This window comes from Candoia aspera, chromosome 2 (assembly GCF_035149785.1).
Source record: "Candoia aspera isolate rCanAsp1 chromosome 2, rCanAsp1.hap2, whole genome shotgun sequence".
Classification (NCBI taxonomy): domain Eukaryota; kingdom Metazoa; phylum Chordata; class Lepidosauria; order Squamata; family Boidae; genus Candoia; species Candoia aspera.
The window spans coordinates 240,739,108-240,756,977 of record NC_086154.1 but is presented as its reverse complement, the minus strand read 5'-3'; the positions used below and the strand labels follow the sequence as shown (position 1 = coordinate 240,756,977).

At 38.2% G+C, this 17,870-nt stretch overlaps 1 protein-coding gene across 1 annotated transcript in view; it reads left to right on the top strand.

Annotated features, from left to right (window-relative positions):
* The first annotated feature begins 848 nt into the window (after positions 1 to 848).
* GPBP1 (GC-rich promoter binding protein 1) overlaps positions 849 to 17,870 on the top strand; it is a 30,083-nt gene continuing 13,061 nt past the window's right edge. The window contains exons 1-5 of the mRNA XM_063295638.1: positions 849 to 946; positions 1,938 to 2,852; positions 4,170 to 4,232; positions 14,637 to 14,753; positions 17,440 to 17,563. Of these exons, the coding sequence (XP_063151708.1) occupies positions 14,691 to 14,753; positions 17,440 to 17,563 (187 nt within the window). The 5' untranslated portion in view covers positions 849 to 946; positions 1,938 to 2,852; positions 4,170 to 4,232; positions 14,637 to 14,690. The remainder of the gene's footprint in view (positions 947 to 1,937; positions 2,853 to 4,169; positions 4,233 to 14,636; positions 14,754 to 17,439; positions 17,564 to 17,870) is intronic.

Here is a 17,870-nt window from a genome sequence, read left to right as displayed (position 1 = left end):
GGACACAGAAAACTATCACAACTAGTTACAGCAAAATGCAACTTATTTGACCAGCGGCACAAACAAGTATGTAGGGACCAGGAGCACCTGTCAAGGAATTTAACAGTATTTGCCTCTTGTCCGATGTGTCCCTGTGCTGTAGCTAGATGCGTCTGTTAAACTGCGTTGAGGAGCCGCAGGCAGATATCATCCAGGTGAAGAGGAGAGGAGGGGTCGTTTTATCTTGGCGATCGGAACGTTCTCGAGACATCGGCGGGCGAGGACAGAAGTTCCTTTTTGCTCCTGCTTTCAGATCACACCTGATCGCTCGTTCTCTTCTTCGGAGAACGATTACGCTGGCAGGGTTTGGCTTAATCGTAGGCGGTGCTATTGCGAGAAAGAACTCGTCCAGGAGAAACATTGCCCGCCAAGGCAGAAGACGAGCTCACGGTTAATGTTGGCTTCCGCTGGTAGCATGAGGGGCGGGGCGGGGGATTCCCTGCTTCCAGCTGGAGATGGCAGGAAAGGGGATTCCCCCCTTCGCAGTTCTCGGAAGTTCGGGATTGTTCCGAGTGACGTCACTCGAGGCGCTCGCGGGCTGGCTGGAGGCAGAGGAGTTAAAAGCGCAGGGAGCGTTCACGAAACTACGTAGTGGGCCTCCTCAAGCAGCGAGCCTCCCTGCTCATCCCTCTCCGGGGTGGTGCCCTCCGCTTCGCACCAGCCAGCTCTTGAAGAGGCGCACGGACCCCCGCCGCGGTCATCAAACACTCCGACGCGTCTCCGGCTCGTGGGGGCGGCAGTTGCTGAACTCTCGCGAGGTTTGAGAGCAGGGCATCGCTGCTGCGGCTCGAAGCGGCGCCATTTTGGGACGGAGTGACTGGTGCGAGGAGTTGTGCGCGCGGCGGGGAGAAGCGGCGGCAAAGGTGCTTTCAAATTTGGGATCCCGCTTTCGCTGGGAACTTTGCTGGTAGGTGGGGCCCGCGCGGCTACCTCCCCCGCCCGGGAGGCCGAGGGAAAAAGTGGCGAGGAAATAATGTTTGCGTCTGGGGGCGGCGGAAAGCTGTGAGGGGAAGGCGCGTCCCCGGGGAAGGCGGGGGTGGGGAGCTGGGTCAAAGTCCACCGGGATGGCGACAGCCTTTCGCCTGGGAGCGGTTGCCGTCCCGAAGTCTCCCTCTCCGCCCGCCCCAAGCCGGAGCGTGTGGCCTTTCCGCCCCCTTCCCTTTCCCCTCGGGGCCCTCGGAACCCGAGGCACGACTCTGTTCGGCCTCAGCTTCGTTCAGACGAACGTCCGAGAAGGGCTTGCGAGGGAGGGGACTAGCAATTCCTCTCCAGATAAATTTTAGGGAGCCAGGTGAGGAAACGAGGACCTGTGCCCTACTTTACTGGAGTCCAAAATGTGGGGGGGAGGGGAGCAAGAGGGAAACCGTGCGCGCTCTCCTGGGTGCAGCGAGCGAAAGCGGCGGGCTCGTTTTCTCTCGACGTTCTTCCTCCTGTCGGGATTTTACTTTCTCTTTGCTCCGGTGACTTGCTACGCGAGCCTTTTGCACGTTGTTTTGAAAGTAAGCGCGCGGGGGAAAGGTCCCTGGTGCTTCCTGTCAGGAAAGCGTACACCGTGGGCCCATCTTGGTTTCCTCGATCTTCCTATTGTTCGCTCTGATTCTGTACTTCATTGGGTAAAGGAACTTGATCTAAAGCCTTATCCTTCCGGTCTTCCTATGGCCTTCCTCCCATGGTGCTGCGTTTGTAGCCACGACTCTTTCACCATATGGGAGATTCTCCCCAATCTCCTGTGCTGCTGATTTGATCAGTGTTTGTGTGCCTAGACCTTTCTTGTTCGCATGTAGGGAAATGGTTTGGATAATATTTAATAAAGCATCACATCTCGATGATACTTAGAGAGGGAAACTGACCACAGTGTGTTTTGTCTCTCTCTTTTGCCCCTCCTCTCCCATTTCTAGGTGATTCTCTAGTTTTGGACGTCAGCCTAATTATTTTGCATTGCCTCTGCGTAAACGAGGAAAGGCTTCTTCAATTGAAAGGACTGTATTTATTACTATGGAGTTGATCTGTTCAGTCACTTTCCACTTCACTTTTTTCTGAAATCTTCAGACCCTAGTCCAAAAAGCTTATGAACTTTCGAAATTTTTCCCCTTCTCATTGAAAACACCTTGGACTAATTTTTACCCATATGGAATGGATAATTATATAAACTTTTTAGGCTCTGCATATTGCTTTCAAAACTCACTTTTATTTTTCAGTTCACAAAATTCAGGAAAAACAGATTGACTTATTTTGTCAGCTATACCTAGAAGATTATATTAACTGGCTTCTAATTCTTCCCTTTTTGCATATAATTGATGGTAACTACTATTTAAATTTTTTAGGATAATTGATATTGCTGTTTGCAATGAACCGTATTTCCTAAATGGAGACAATGGACTTTATTTTTCATTTGCATTTGATTTTTATGTAAAGAAGCAATATGGAAATACTGAGATAGCTGCTGTGTGCAGATGCCTGGATTAACTCTTAGAAATGTACCTCATTTCAGATGTGGAATTTGTTCTCTTCTTTATGTCATAAAAGGGGTATTTATTTTTTCTAGAGCTGATGCTCATTATAGTGAGAAATATATGGAATAGGAAAGTGAAGAAACTTCAGAAAACAAGCTACTAAAATCAGACTTGTCTGACTTCAAGAAATAACTTTGCAGAGTCCTTATATGTGAAGAATGGGTAGCTGATTTTGAAGAGTCAGCTGTTCTTTGCTACAGATGTAGTATCATTAAGGAACTCAGGATATTTCAAGGGAAGCAAAACTGGAAAACAAATTGTGGAAGGTCAATGCCATTCTGTGCAGTACTCTTGGATTTTGTAAGTATTGATCCAAATACTCATATTTTGGTAGAATTAAGAGCACTGAGGTTGCTTGCTTGGGCTACTATTGCAACTTTTCTTTAGAGAAATAGAGTGACATTTAATATTAAATTGCATACTTAAATATACAGCTTGATTGATGCATGAATGTTTGAAATCACACTGAATTCAAGTTGAATTTATGATATATTTTAGATTTAAATAATGTTGATGTTCAGAAATAAAGTGTTCATATTCACATGTTATGATCCTTGTCTTGTCAACTTTTTTCAAATAGGAAACGAATTATATGCCTTTCTGCTCCCTGCTTGCAACTTTTCCATACACATACATTTATACTATGGCATATTAAAACAGCGTTCAGTAATGTCTAACCTGAGAAACAGGTTTAATAAGGCAAGGTGTTGACATTGAACCCAGATGTATGAGAGTGTGCAAGTTTTTCTTGAGCCTGACATCCCAGTGTGGCTGTTAAGGAAGTTACGACTGTAAGTTTTCTATGCCAAGACCACCACTTGGGATGTAATGGTAATATTAGCATAGAAACAATTTTATTAATTTGAGAGATTGAAGCTATTGTTTTGTAGGAAGTTTTTCTGCTAGTACAAATGCTTTTGCCCTTGCATTCTATCCACTAGCCCTTTGTGAACCATCTAGATGTATTCTTGAGATGTAGAGCAGCTTGTAGAGATTGGGAATCTCTTTTGCAATGATTCCACTTTCTTGAGAAGATGGTCATGATTAAATATGAACGTATGTCTGAAATATGTGTTCAGGACATAGTTGCTGAGCAGCTATAGACTCACAGAAAAGAAGCATCTTTCTGTTTGTAGCTTAGCTAATATTTGTTGCATTGCAGCATTGTATCTCCTAGCAAGTTGTGTGAGTGTATAAGACTTCATTCTACAAAGATGTGCTATTAAAACCTCTTTGTTACCCTGTTTAGGTAGCATTGCTGAACCAAAATGTGGAAACTTGCCTATCTCCATAATGTTATTTGATAGTCTCTTCCCTATCTAGGTTATATTGGTGATGGGGTGTTTCCAGAGTCTTGTAGTAATTTTGACAATTGGTGCTGCACAGGATCAAAGGCAGTGTGTTTCTCTGTCTACGTGTGGAATGTGGTACAAAATAAGATTAGTTCTTAGATTTAAACTGTAAAATAGATATCTATCACATTAGATTCAAAAGATCTGATTAATAATGACTTATAAATTTGTATTGGTTTGTATTTCTGTTTAACAACAAAGCTACACATTTAGAACAGAGCACACTTGATTGTTTAATGCTTCAGTGCTTTAAATCTCCTTGCAGGTTTATTTTCAACAGAATCCAGTGCTACCTCATATAAGATGGACAAAGCAATCTAATTCAGCAGTAAGTAGCATTTATTTTTTTTAAGTAAGTAGCATTTATTTAGTTTTTTCCTGTTTCTAAGTAAATTACTTATACTTAATAACTAAAGCATACTTTGGAGTACTTAAACAGTTTTAAATAAATTCTTCCAGTTACAAATTTAGTTACTTAATAGCCTTAAATCAGATATTAATATGATATCTAGTGAAGAGCTTTCTTTAGCGAATATATAATTATGCATAACATTTTATATATTAAAAGGTAAGTTCAATTTAAGCTTGAATTTCCTTTTTACAACTTTTTATTTTTGTGTTCCTATAAAACCTTTCCAGTTGCTCAAAGCAAACCTTTCCCTATGTTTTTACTTTTCTTATAAATAAATATACAATCTGGATTTTTGGGTTGGTGTATAAATCTTAATGTTTAGGTTTGATGAAATGGTTAGAAAGAAGGACATGTATTGACATTATTTAAAATGACTATGCAATGCTTTAGATTTGATTTCAAGGAAGTATTTCAGAGTGTTCATATAACACTGCAACACTTTGAAGCAGCTGTGTCTTTCTCCAAAGTCATGCAGTAGCTTTGGTGGGCAGCTGTGCAGTCCTAGGAAAAGGAGTAGCTGCTAGGGTATTATAGAAAGGTACAATATTCATGCTTCTTCTCCTTTGAGATTGAACCCAAAGGACTACCCAACCTTAGTATTAATTAGAAGAAAAGAACATGCATATAGTTATAGGTGCAACTTAATAAATTAACCAAGTAGATTTGGGACCATGATCCAAAGGGACATGTATATCATTTTCGTCTGACTGCCTATTTGAAAATGATCTCAAAATTCCAAACTGCTTATTACATTTTCAAATTTAAAAAAAATGCTTCAGAAGTTCTTAGTGGGGCATTAGTTTAAAACATTCGCAGGGAAACAATATCATACTGTAGCATTATGACAATTATGGTATTTTCAGTATCACTTTTGGTTATTCTGGAGCTGAAACATTTGTAAATTTGAAAATTTAAAATTTGTGGCACACTATCTTACTAATTACAGGTAGTCATTGGTTAACGATGCTAATTGGGCCCTGAAACTCTGTCGTTAAGCGATGTGGTCATAAATTGAAAAACCACATGCCTGTGACTTCCTGCTGGCTACTCCATTGACTTTGCTTGTTGGAAGCTGGCAGGGAAGGTTGCTAATTGTGACCACATGATTGCAGGATGCTGAAACGAATATAAGTTTGAATGGTCACTGAACAAGTAGTTGTTAAATGAGGACCAGCTGTATCAGTCTCAGAATCTCTGTGTTATTTTGTGTTTCCAAAATCTTAGCAGGTTCTTTGTGGTTTATTTCTGCTTTTTGGGGGGCGAGCTGAACTTAATACATACAAGGTAGATAGATAGCTGAACTTAATACATACCAGATAGACAGACAGACATAAAATGGCCATCTCATGTATTCAAGTCTTGTGTTTCATACTATTTCAAAACGTATGTAAATGTTTGGCGCTTAGTTATTGGTTTATTGGTTCAGGAGAGTGAAGAGATAAATACTATATTCTGAATGTCCAAATATAGTCAGAGATTGATAATAAGCCTGGAAACATGGATGTATGAATGTTTGCTATGTATTTCCAGAATGTAATGGTCTGATGCTGTTCTGAAAAAATGGTTTAGCCACTAGTGGTGGTAATGCTTATTCAGCATAGTAGGTCATAGTTAGATCTGTTAGGATTCATGTTTATAAATTTTTGTGTTGATTGAAGCAAGACTTGAGGGTAAGACAGTAGAACATCTCAGAACAGTAATTTTTTCAGATGATATATGTTCAGTTGAAATTAAGAGTAGATAAGGAAAAAAAATCGTAGAAATGAGTTGCAGTTCTTGTCAATTGCAAACACAGTAACTTTTAATGCCATTAAAAATCCTCTTTAGATACATATTTCCAGGCCAAATTCTGTCTTGGTCATGAATTTATTACATAGCCTAGGCAGATTGTCAGTTTTGCTCTCCCATCTATAGTACTGGGGATAATTCTCATCAGGTTTCTAAAATGGCTGTAAGAATTATTAAGATAAGATATGAAACATTTTTAGAAGGTGTACAAACTTCAAAAATCCAATATTTAACATTATTTTACTGTGAAATTTGTATTGCATATTTTTTTCCAGGGAATCAGAGCTCTGTTAATAAAGCAGGAAACATGCTTTCTCTGAAGTTGTATAGGCTAAGCTTCATTGCTTAGTAAGGATTTCAGCTTGGGTTGCTCACCTCAAAGCGGGTTGTTAGAATTTTGGTTTCTGGGTGAATTATGTCCTGACTGAAGTTTGGTTGTCTGTAGCCAATACAGCCATTTTCAAAGGAGGCTTGGGGGGGGGGCAGGATTAATAAAGACTAATTAGACACAAAGGAAGGGAGGGTTCTTATATTTTTTAATAGCAGTAAAAATAAACTGATCTCAACAGATTGAGCTTTTTGTATTTTTGTGTGACAATCTTCATCTTAGATATTAAATAAGATATTAAATAACATTCTTTGGTGGTATTGAATGCTTTGGTTGCTTCTACAGCATGGGCATGCTAAACTCATGAAGAGGAAAAATGGGCCCCTGAGGTCCCAGGACTGTATGTGGCACCCAAGCCTCTTTTTGTGGCTTACATTCGTTATCACAATTGCCAAAAATGGTTCTTAAAATTATGAAGTGGGAGACATAGAAATTGTAGGGTAGTCCCTAGAGTAGTCTTCATGTAGTTACAGGACTAACAAATCCTCCAACCCAGGAAAAAAAGAGGGAAATCTACATTCCACTGTTTATTTTCCCAAGTAATGTTAAGTGCAGGTCTTGGCTACCAAAAGATGATTTTAAAAATAAGTTTCATAGTGGCCCAGTTAGGTGATTAAGTTCTAGCTTAGAGCAGGTGCAAAACACTTACGTTTATTTTGGGTTACTTAATTATGTGTCCAAACTCAGCCATAAATTGATGAACAAAATGCCAATATAAAACCTTACCTAATCCTTAATGAGATTAATGTGAAAAAAATATTACTTTAGTGCTGGTAGTTGTGTTTGTTTAAAAAAAAAACTTTTAATATTTAGGTTGCATAATTTATGTGTTGAATGTGTTTTAAAAGGTTGCTTTGGTCAATATGTTGGCAATTGTGTCATTTGGATTTTTTTTCATTAATTTCTCATTTACAAAGGAACTATTTATATAAAAGAGTAGTTTTAGACTACGTATAAAGTACCTGGTAGAGTTTTGAATATAATGCCAGATCTTCAGGTTTAACTTTATAGAATTGTTCATTAAAATCTGGTTAGACCAGCTACACAAACAATAGTCTAGTGGGTGAACTAAGTGATATACATGAATGTTGTGAGGCTTTGTAAGTAATTTAGATATACAACAGGCCCCCATTCTGCAGGTGCTTAGGAAAGCCATTAGATACTGGCTATTCCCCCAGGCATTAGGGACCAGTTGAGTGAAAGCCCCCTTTTGGTTGTTTCATTATATTGCTTGATTGTTATTTTATATTTTGTAATTACATATTGTATATATTGTATATGGTGAGTTTTATTTTTTTGGTTTATTGTTTGCTTTTTGTTTTGTAGGTGGCTCAGAGTCACATTGTTCAAGTTGGGCGGCCTTACAAATCTCTAAAATAAATAAATATATTAATTTATGCAATATGTTTTCATTGTTTTGCTATGAACTATCACCAGTTTTTTAATTTTAATGAACAGCAAATTGACTTTGGAGTGGCAATCTTGATTCAATAGATACCTCCTTAAGCTCACTGGAATAATCTAGGAAAAGGAACTCAGTTTTCATGTACTTGTTATAAATTACAAGTTACAGATATTATAATCAAAACATTAACATTCAGATTTTGCTTTGTTGTTGTTCATTCGTTAAGTTGTGTCCGACCCTTCGTGATCCCATGGACCATAGCATGCCAGGCCTTCCTGTCCTCCACTGTCTCCCGGAATTTACTCAATTTCATATTCATTGCATCGGTGATGCTATCTAACCATCTCATCCTCTGCCGTCCCCTTCTCCTTTTGCCTTCAGTCTTTCCTAGCATCAGGGTCTTTTCCAGTGAGTCCTCTCTTTGCATTAGGTGGCCATAGTGTTTGAGCTTCAGCTTCAGTATCTGTCCTTCCAATGAATAGTCAGGGTTGATTTCCTGTAGGAGTGACTGATTTGACCTCCTTGCAGTCCAAGGGACTCTTAAGATTCTTCTCCAGCACCACAGTTCAAAAGCATTAGTTCTTCTTGTCTAGCAAAATCAAATTTTGCTAGACAAAACTAAATTTCCTTTTAAAAATATGATTTGGTAGGTCATTGAAATATGATTGAGGTAGTATATGTTGATTTAAACAAATTGTTTGAGAAAATTTCTCAATATATCTTTCCTGACAGGATTGTAAAATGTGAGCTTAGATTTTACTTGTAGATAAATCTACTTAATTGCTTTTTAAGCAGTTGCATTCTTCAAGCTGCTTACCAATGGTTCTGAGGAGAGTGCTGTAAGACTTCATTGGGCTGACCCATTTTCTGTATCTCTCTATCTCTGAATGATTTGAGTTACAGTGCAGAGAGAATGCTGCTTAAATTTGCAGAAGATCACAAAGGTGGTTAGTGTCAATATTGATTTTGTCTTAGACAAAGCCCTATATTTTTAAAAATATTACCATAATAGGATAAGGTAGATTTGGCCTGCATGCTGATCTATCAAACTCTTTATTAAAAACAACTATTTACAACAATAAAGTCTGTGAATGATTAAGCAAGCAATTTCAGTCAAGACCACCCAGGCAATGCTGTGGTGTCAGACTGAGGCAGAACTGCAAGGCATTCAGCTAACTCTCTGACTTGGTGCTGCTTGAGGAAACGAAAGGCAAGGTTCCATGGACTGGCGCACAGGAAGGGCCAGACTGGAGTGTGAAGGCTAGGCAAGACTGGGCTGGGCCTGTAGACGAGGCTTGGCCCTGAAGGCTGCACTCTACTGGAGAGTCAAGGCAATGCTGATCTCTGGAAACCAGGCTGGGCTGGACTGGAGATTCTAGGCCAGGCTGAGAGCTGGAAGCAAGGCTGGGCTGGGCTGGACTGGAGATCCTAGATGAGGCTGAGAGCTGGAAACCAGGCTGGACTGGACTGAAGATTCTAGGCAAGGCTGTGAGCTGTAATCAAGGCTGGACTGGGCTGGAGACTTTAGGCAAGGCTGAGAGCTAAAGGCAAGGCTGGATGCACACCTGAATCGCGTCTAGCTCCAGTGACGAGGTCCGGAGCTAGATGCGAGGCTGTGCTCGGCAGGAACAGCAAGGAGAGGCTCGACTGGAGCAGCTTGTGCAGAAGGTGATTCTGCAGAGGTAGAAGACACTGGTGCTGGTTCCACTCTGGCTGTAGACAAGGCTTCTGATGCAGGTAAGGACTCTTTTGCAATGGCTGTGAGCTCAAAGGATAGGTTGTCTCCGGCAACTTGCTCTTTGCACATCTGTGTTTTAAGTCGATACTTTCCGAGCCTTTTCTGTCCAGCAGCTAATCAAGCTGCTTTCTGATTCGTGTGTTTCTCAGCTCTCCTGTCTCGCACGCTGATTGGAGAGTTCAAATCCCCCACTGGAGTTTGTCCAGTCCATGTTTGCAGATTCTCCTGGTCTGCTGAGTCACTTCCTGGTTGAGCTTCTTCAACTCTCTCCTGATGAGTTTCGTTTTCCCCCTCTGACTCTGGAGAAGTTTCGTTTTCAGAGTCAGAAGCAGGCTGAAACCTCACAGTAGGTCAGAAGCTGAATATGAGTTTGCAGTTTTAACATAACTAGAATTACAGGGCCCAGATCATAGAAGGTAGTATTTATTTTCCAGTGCTAGTTAGAGTGCATCTGTGTTCAATTCTAGATGCTATATTTTTAGAAGATTGTTTATCTCTGCTCTTCATAACCATGTAGATCAATCTTTTATAGCCAGAGGGCTACAATTGGCCTTTGGTTAATGCACTGATAGCTATATTGCAATAAGTTAATAGGGTCATTGCAAGAATAAAATTAAATTTAAAATTAAATACTGTTAATATTCATTTATATATAATGTATTTTTTCTATCTGACTTACTACAAAATACATCTTGGTATCATTTGAAGGTGCTCGAACAGAGGTATGTGAGAATTTTTGGGAGCTGTACTTTGTACCTATCTGTGATGACTGGCACTCAAGAACATTTGATTGGGGAGCGTGACACTATCTTCATGTGATAGAGGTTGATAACGAGGATGGGGAGAGACTAGAATTAGCTTTATGAGGCATGGTTGAAAGAGATGGGCATATTTAGCCTGGCTAAGAGAAGTTTAATGGAATAGACATGGTACTGCTAAAAGCTCTTGTGTATAAGATGGATAATAACAGAAAAGCAAAAGCAAAATAATCTGTTTTCTGTATTCCCATATTTAACCTCACAAACCTTTTGCTAGTCCCAGGAAACCATATCAGAGATTATTGGAAGACATTTCATTATTTAAGAAAAGGAAAAGAATGAAAACCATTTATAGCAAATGCATAGTATTGTTATAGTATAGTATAACAAATGCATAGTATTGTTGTAAAAATTAAATTAACTTTTTGGCTCTAACATTGAGCTTGTCTCTTCAAGAAATATATGAGATAGTAATAATGGAATGTTGATTTAAATTCATCCACTGAAGCTAACATATGTGATGGATATGCAACCCTTTCTCTACAACCTGAGAATTTATGCCTACATTTAAAAAAAAAAAAAATCTTTACAAGTTGCTCTTATCTTTTTAGAGGATGTCTTCTAGATGTCCTACCAGCTAAGAGAGTAGTAGCAACAAGGGGATCTCTTTTGTAAAATATCTCTATTGCACCAACATTGTTACCTTTTTGGTTCCAAGTGAAGCTGTTCTTTTCCCGGGCTTTTAATACATTGTTATTTTAGGATTCCAAGTCTTATTTTTTAACAAAACTCTTAATTCATCTGAAAGCACTGCTGAGAGGTAGTTTGTAAAGAAAGTAAAATAAAAACTGATATGTGTGTAGGGATAAAAAATGTGGCTACAAGAATAAAGTTCCATGAATAACTATCCCTAATCCCAGTGTATAAACATGTAGAACTTGTATGTGTTAATCTCTTTATGTCTTCAGTCTAACTGTCCCCTTACAATATGTGATTTTAAGTATTATACTGTAGATAATAGAAACACTGAACAAGCTAATAATAGCATTTCATTAACTCAAAGTATGGTAACATTCTTAATCTCTTGACAGCATGTTACCAATCTTAAAGATTCTGCTCTGGAAATGAGATAAATCTGTCTGTAAAGATATTTTTTGTCCATATGGGTGTAGCATACTCTGTTTAATTAAATTATATTTAGAGCATATTCTTCTGAATAGTTCAGGGTACTTTACGTGACATTTGCAGGAGATCCCCTAATGAGTTCAGAGACAAAATCTGCTTAGCTTCAGTGGTAAAACTCCACTGTGTAAATTTAGATAATTCTTAGCATTATCTAAATGCTAAGAAAATTTATATGAAGACCCAGAATTCAGAGGTAATAGTTTACAGGGAGCCATTTTTTAAAAATATAAATGAATGTAAAACCTTCTGCTATACACAACTTGGTATTAGTTGTATAAAAAAGCTCCTTGGCTTTTTCATTATGTAGAATCCTAATCAACCTGGTGTACGAAATCTGCATAACTTGGTGGTTATGAACAAAGAGCATACTCCTTCAGCTTCTGCTAATTGTCTTTGGTAAACAGTTGCTTCATTTTTCCTTTTTCCAAAGCCTTTTAGAGGGCTTTGTGGGAAATCTCTTTCCTGCCAAGACTTGCCCCTTTGCGGAGTGGAGTCAAGCCCCTCAGGGCTGGCCAAATCATTCTGTGCCTGGAGAAAAGAACATCCTTTTGTTCACACACAGAAAAGCACAAGCGATCTGGCATTGAAAAGAACTCCCCTCTTTCACCGGGCTCAGGTCACTGAACCTGAAGTGGAATTTGCTCGAAGGGAGTCCCCTCCCCCCTGCAAAAAAAAATCATTTAGTTCCAAATCATTGCACTGTGATATATTACAAAGGTTGCCAGAGAAGATGAAAATAGATTTGGTACCAACCACAAATTTTTAATTTCATTATGGTTATTCCCCTAACCTAATATTGTGTCTGAGAAATTCAGTGCAGTGTTGGAAAGGAAGCTAATCTGTCACCTCTAGCTTGGGGGCAGTGTATACCTAGTTTGGGGAGTTGGCATTTCAATCAGTTAGCAAGTGCTAAGAAGCTCACTCTGGTCCTATTGAAAGGGGTGCAGGAACAGGGTAGGCACACAGAAAAAACAAATCTGCCACCAACTTTCTTCCCCAGTTCAGAAGTTGCCATTTGTTTTGCCTTTCTGTTTATGCTCAGCAAGCACAGAGCTGAAAAATAACAGACTTTTGCCAATTGTTCGGGCAGAGAGAAAATCTGTTCACGTTTTGCAGCTATTGGTTGCCAGAGCTTGAAAGGCCTATAAGCAAAACTGTCAAGCTGGGTTTTTGAAACAAATTATACACATTACCTTTAACAGAGTTTTATCTGTCTATCCAGTATCCTGCTCTGCAGTTTCTCTTACTCTCTATTCACCCTCTTAAAATTACTTAACAATATTTTATAGTAGTTTACTATGTTTTCACTTTTGTTGGGAAGCATTCTTGAGGTGAGGGAATCTTTTCATGGTTGTCATTGGTGTGTGTCAAATGAAGAGCCAGTGCTGAAGCAATAAAAATAGATCTGTATTACATCACTGCTTGATGTTTCATGTCACTTTTTCATGTCGGCATTATCCTGGTCTATATTTCAAGAAGTAGAAGAGGGCATTGTAATATAAATAGTACTTGCAGTTTGCTGTAGAAGAAAGAAAAAGAATGAACGAAAGAAGAAAAAATATTTTCCATTTGCTAGAAAGCAGGTTTAACCGTTCCCAAGGTCAGCAGACATTCATGATCAGTTTCTGTGCTGCAGAATAAATATTGTGAATATAATTGAATTTATTTTTCAGTTTGTGTGTATACCTGTGAAATTATTCCTACACAAAATCTGGATGAAATCTGGGCAGAAAAACAGATACTTATAGAATGTTTTTTAGAAATGCATTTGACTGAAACCTTTTTTCCTTGACAAATATTTCTCTTCCCTTCTTGAGTTTGCTAGACGTTTGTTCTTTTCTTAAATTAGACCTGTAAGGAAAGGAGAAAGTTGCTTCTAATCCTGCTATACCTTTGCAGTAGCATTGCAAAATATATTAGGGGAATACCATCTAACCCTTAGCTGGGGCAGTGATAGATTTGCTGGTTTCAAGTATTGGTGTAATTACTGGATTATTGATTTAAGAAAAAGCTACAATATTTACTCCAGTTTAATGTTATAATGCCAGCCTGCCTGTACTTTGAAGCCTGCGTGCACTTAACGTAGACTGCATAATAACTGATGTGATACTTTGGGTTGTTTTTATGAATCCTTCAACAGTGCTTCATTGCTTAAGTTCTGTTCTGGGTAGGATTTATAATTATAATTTTGAAAGTACCACAGAGTAAAAACAATCGGGGCTGATTTTAAAAAAAAAAAAAGTGCTGGAAGCCTTCTTCAGACTTGAGTGGGGGAGGGTAAATCAGTGATGCATCTATGATGTTACTTTTATCTCTTCCATGACCAGAATTTTGGTCCCTCAGTGTTACCCAAGTTAAGGTTCTGTTGAGTTGATTTCAACTCTTGGTGTCTGTGTGGGCATATATTTTTCTTGGCAACAATATGGGAGTAGTTTTATTACTATTTTTTGTTAGATTTATATCCTACCTTTCCTCCTGGAGTTCAAGATGAATGTTTTTGTGATTTTCACACCTAGTTTATAACCCCTGGATTAACTTCTATTTATAATATTAATTGTGGATAGGCTTTTTATATTTAACTTTGGGCTATGCAAATAATACTGTGGTCTCTACTTGTTGATTCAAAATATGTCTCATTTAATTCAGTGAGACTTACCTGTGGGAGAAGCACAAATAATTTTATTGAGAACTCATTGTCTGGGGTTTTTAAAACCCTTTTGTTCAATTTGTTCAGGAACTGTAGATTAAAGCATTTGTACAGGAAACATTTTCATGTTCAAGCATCATCTCAGGATGCTGATATAAATCTTAATTAGATAAAAATGGGAATTTCAATTATTTCAGTATTAAACATTATTGACATTTAAAATATTTTGTTCAAATTATAAGGTCTCTTTGTGTTGTCCATTTAACATGCTTTTCCAAATGCATTACATAAAGTGCATTATGCATTTGTGTTCTTTAGTTGTGTTTCTAGCTTTTAAAAAAAAAAAGTTAAATTAATTGCCCCAGGATTAAAATATGTCATGCACAAAAAGTCATTACATTTCTTTGACAGGTATTGTCATGAGGTGTTGAAGCCTTGTTTCACTGATTGGGAGACTGAACCTAAATGGCGCAGCATGACTTTGCTCCAGCCTGGCTTAATTTTCCTACTCCACCATCTTCATCAAAGGTTTGTTTGTGCTATTTATTAAATTACTAGTGTAGGAAAATTTCCCTTTACCTTTTTTTTTCACTGGTAGGCACCTCTGCCATCCAGAACAGGTTTCCAAGGAAGTACATAGATGCTGGGTGAAGGAGGAATTTTTAACCTAGATGTTTTATGCAATATGGAAATTCTGCCCAGCCTAATTTTAAAAAATCCCCTATGCTAAACAGCATAAAAACTGCAATTAAAATGTTTTGGTGTTTTTTAAATACTTATTGGTACTTTTTCTGTTATTTGAGATACATTTCAAAATAGGAACCTAGACTTAAATTCTTATTTTTTAATAACATTCAGTTTAACCACTCTGCTTTGAATTTGGATTCTTAGCATCACTTTCATGGTGAACTGAATTATTATAACTGAAGTAAATGCTTCCAGTGTTAATATTTCTTATAACTGGAAAATAAAATTTTTATTACTTTCATTTCAAAATTTCACTCAGTATAGAGAAATATAAGAAACCAAGTGAAGATAAGTTGAAAGTCAGTTTACATTGTAGCTTGTTTTTTAACTTTATGAATGCAGTATAGCTTCTTGAGGTAAAATTCTATCTTGATTTTGTTAACAGGATAGAATACATGTATACTTCCATTCCTGGTATCAAGTTTTTCTCATCTCACAATAGCCCAGAGATCAATTTCAGCTTGAAAGATCATAAATCAATAAAACTGGTAGCAACTTGCTTTGATTGCAGTATCAAGATTAATAGAACGCTAGCTCCACCATGTGCTGAAAAGGTAGACTGTACGTAGAACCAGCATTTTTGGAAAAATCTGAATAATAGCACATCCTTGACTATCTAGAGCTACTATAGAGGACTTAAGCATGAAAATATAGGAAGAATGACCAATGGCTTAGTTTTCTGTATAGCAGATAACTTTAACCACACAGTATGGTTTGAGTGTGCATGCTAATAGCAACAGATAATCCAAAGTGGTATGATATGACTTACTTATGGTTTTTGACTATATTATTTTAAGGTATAGCCTCAGTTTGCTGGCTGTACTATCAATAGGAAACCCTTTGCTCTGTTCTGCTGTTAGTTATTGCAGTGTATTCAAAAGTCATTTATTGTGTCTTTATTCTAGTTAACCAGTTACTGGATCCATTGATAATTTTGAAATAACAGTGTTAGACTTCCTGGAAAGTGTGTCTCTTGAGACCTTACACATAAGTAATTTATCTGTAAATCATTTTCTGAAGCAAATAATTTATATCTGTTGTCACTAACATAATAGCCTATTACAGAATCAATCAAGCACAATCAGTATCAGTATGGAATCGGTAGGCTAGCATAATGCAGTATATACATTATGATAATTTCTGCATCAATATCAGCTGTGCAAAATATCTCAAATATAATTTTATTAAGAATTTTAATTGTAATAGTAAAAACTAATGCAAACTTAACTTAGAGGAATAGAACAGAAAGAAAGAGTAAAAAGTTCAAGAAAAGAGAAAAAGACGAGCATATAAGAAAAAAAAGAAATGACTTCCAACCTTCATCACAATAAGTATAAACAAATTTAATAACTCTTCACCCCCTATAAGGTTAAACAGATATCTCTTCATGCCATATCCCATCCCTTATCTATAAGCAAATCCATAAAACATCAACTTTTCGATCTTGGTGTCAGCAAAAAATCCGTACAGTGTTAAAATGTCTTATTTTAACCTGATCAAATACATCAACTGGCACCATTTCCCCTCTTCTCACAACCCTCAGTGGAGCCCCAGTGAAGCTGCTGCTGCCTCCTCAGCTGACCTGCAGAACTGCCTGTCACTTTGCTGGGCGGGGGCAACAAAGGGAGCCACTGACCATGAGGAAAACTGCATCCCTGCTTCCCATCCCTGCATGTTTCCAAGGGCCCCCTCCCTCTGGGAAGGAAGAGGGCTCACCCTTCGCCGACACCCCCCAGCCAGCCCTACCTCACCAGCAGGCATCCGGGACACTCCCTTGTCTTTCCCTCACTGCCCACTGCCGTTAAGAGATTTCAGTTTTCAGCTTCAGTTCCAAAGGAGCCAATTGCCGCTTGTCCATTGGGCCTTGCTGCCAGCCAGTTGGGCACGGGGGCCAGAGGGGGGTGGGCAGTGGGTGGGGATATGTCCCTCCCATCTTTCCTTGCACCACGCAGCCTATGGTCTTCTGGGAATTGTCAGAAATCACAACACGTGACCGTGGCTAACCACAACTTTGTGAATAGAGCTGGTGTGAAGATCCTTGAAATTTCAGTTCCATGGGGTCATGGGTCCCAAATTTTGGACACATTCTTTAAGTTATCCTATTTGAGGTACCTTGCTTCAAAAAATGTTGGCCCTATGATGCACCGTTTCGGCCAGTTGAAGATTACAAACAGAGTTTTACTGGTATGCAGATAGGGTTATGGTTGAATGGCTTAGTTTTCTAGAGTATAAGACATGACAATAGCTGTTTAAATTATGGTTTGAATATTTGAATGGAGGTATAGTATATCTTAAAAACTTTCTTTTTTAATGTGATAGTATTTATATGGTAAGGGTCAGATTGCACTAGAATAGCTGGGTATTGAAACTAGGTTACAGTCTTCTGCAAATTTACATGATATTATTTGTGTTGATTGATTTGCTACCACTGATACTATCACCATATAATTTTTGTTTTCACTTTTAGTCATCACTGAATTTTGAGAAACATTCCAGCACATTTTCATGGACAGAGAATCGTTATGAAGTTAATCGTAGACGGCATAACTCTTCTGATGGATTGGATCCTAGTAGTGGCCATTCAAATGGAGGTTTGTTCATAATTTTTTTTCTTTGAATAAGGCATCAAAGTATTTTATTTCTATACAGAGTCAAGATTTAACTAGTTTTACTTTGCAAATCATGTATATTCAGTTATAGTGGGATTATACAGGTTCTGACAATGTTGGTATATAAGCTTTAATTTATAGGTGGAATGAATAAAGAAATATTGTTAGCATAGTTGTGAGTCCTCTGAAGTACCTTAAAACCAGTAGATGCATTATGCTTATTATATTATTGTATAAGTATCTTTACTGTTTCTCGTTCCTTTCTGGAAACTTAAATGCTCTCATTGGG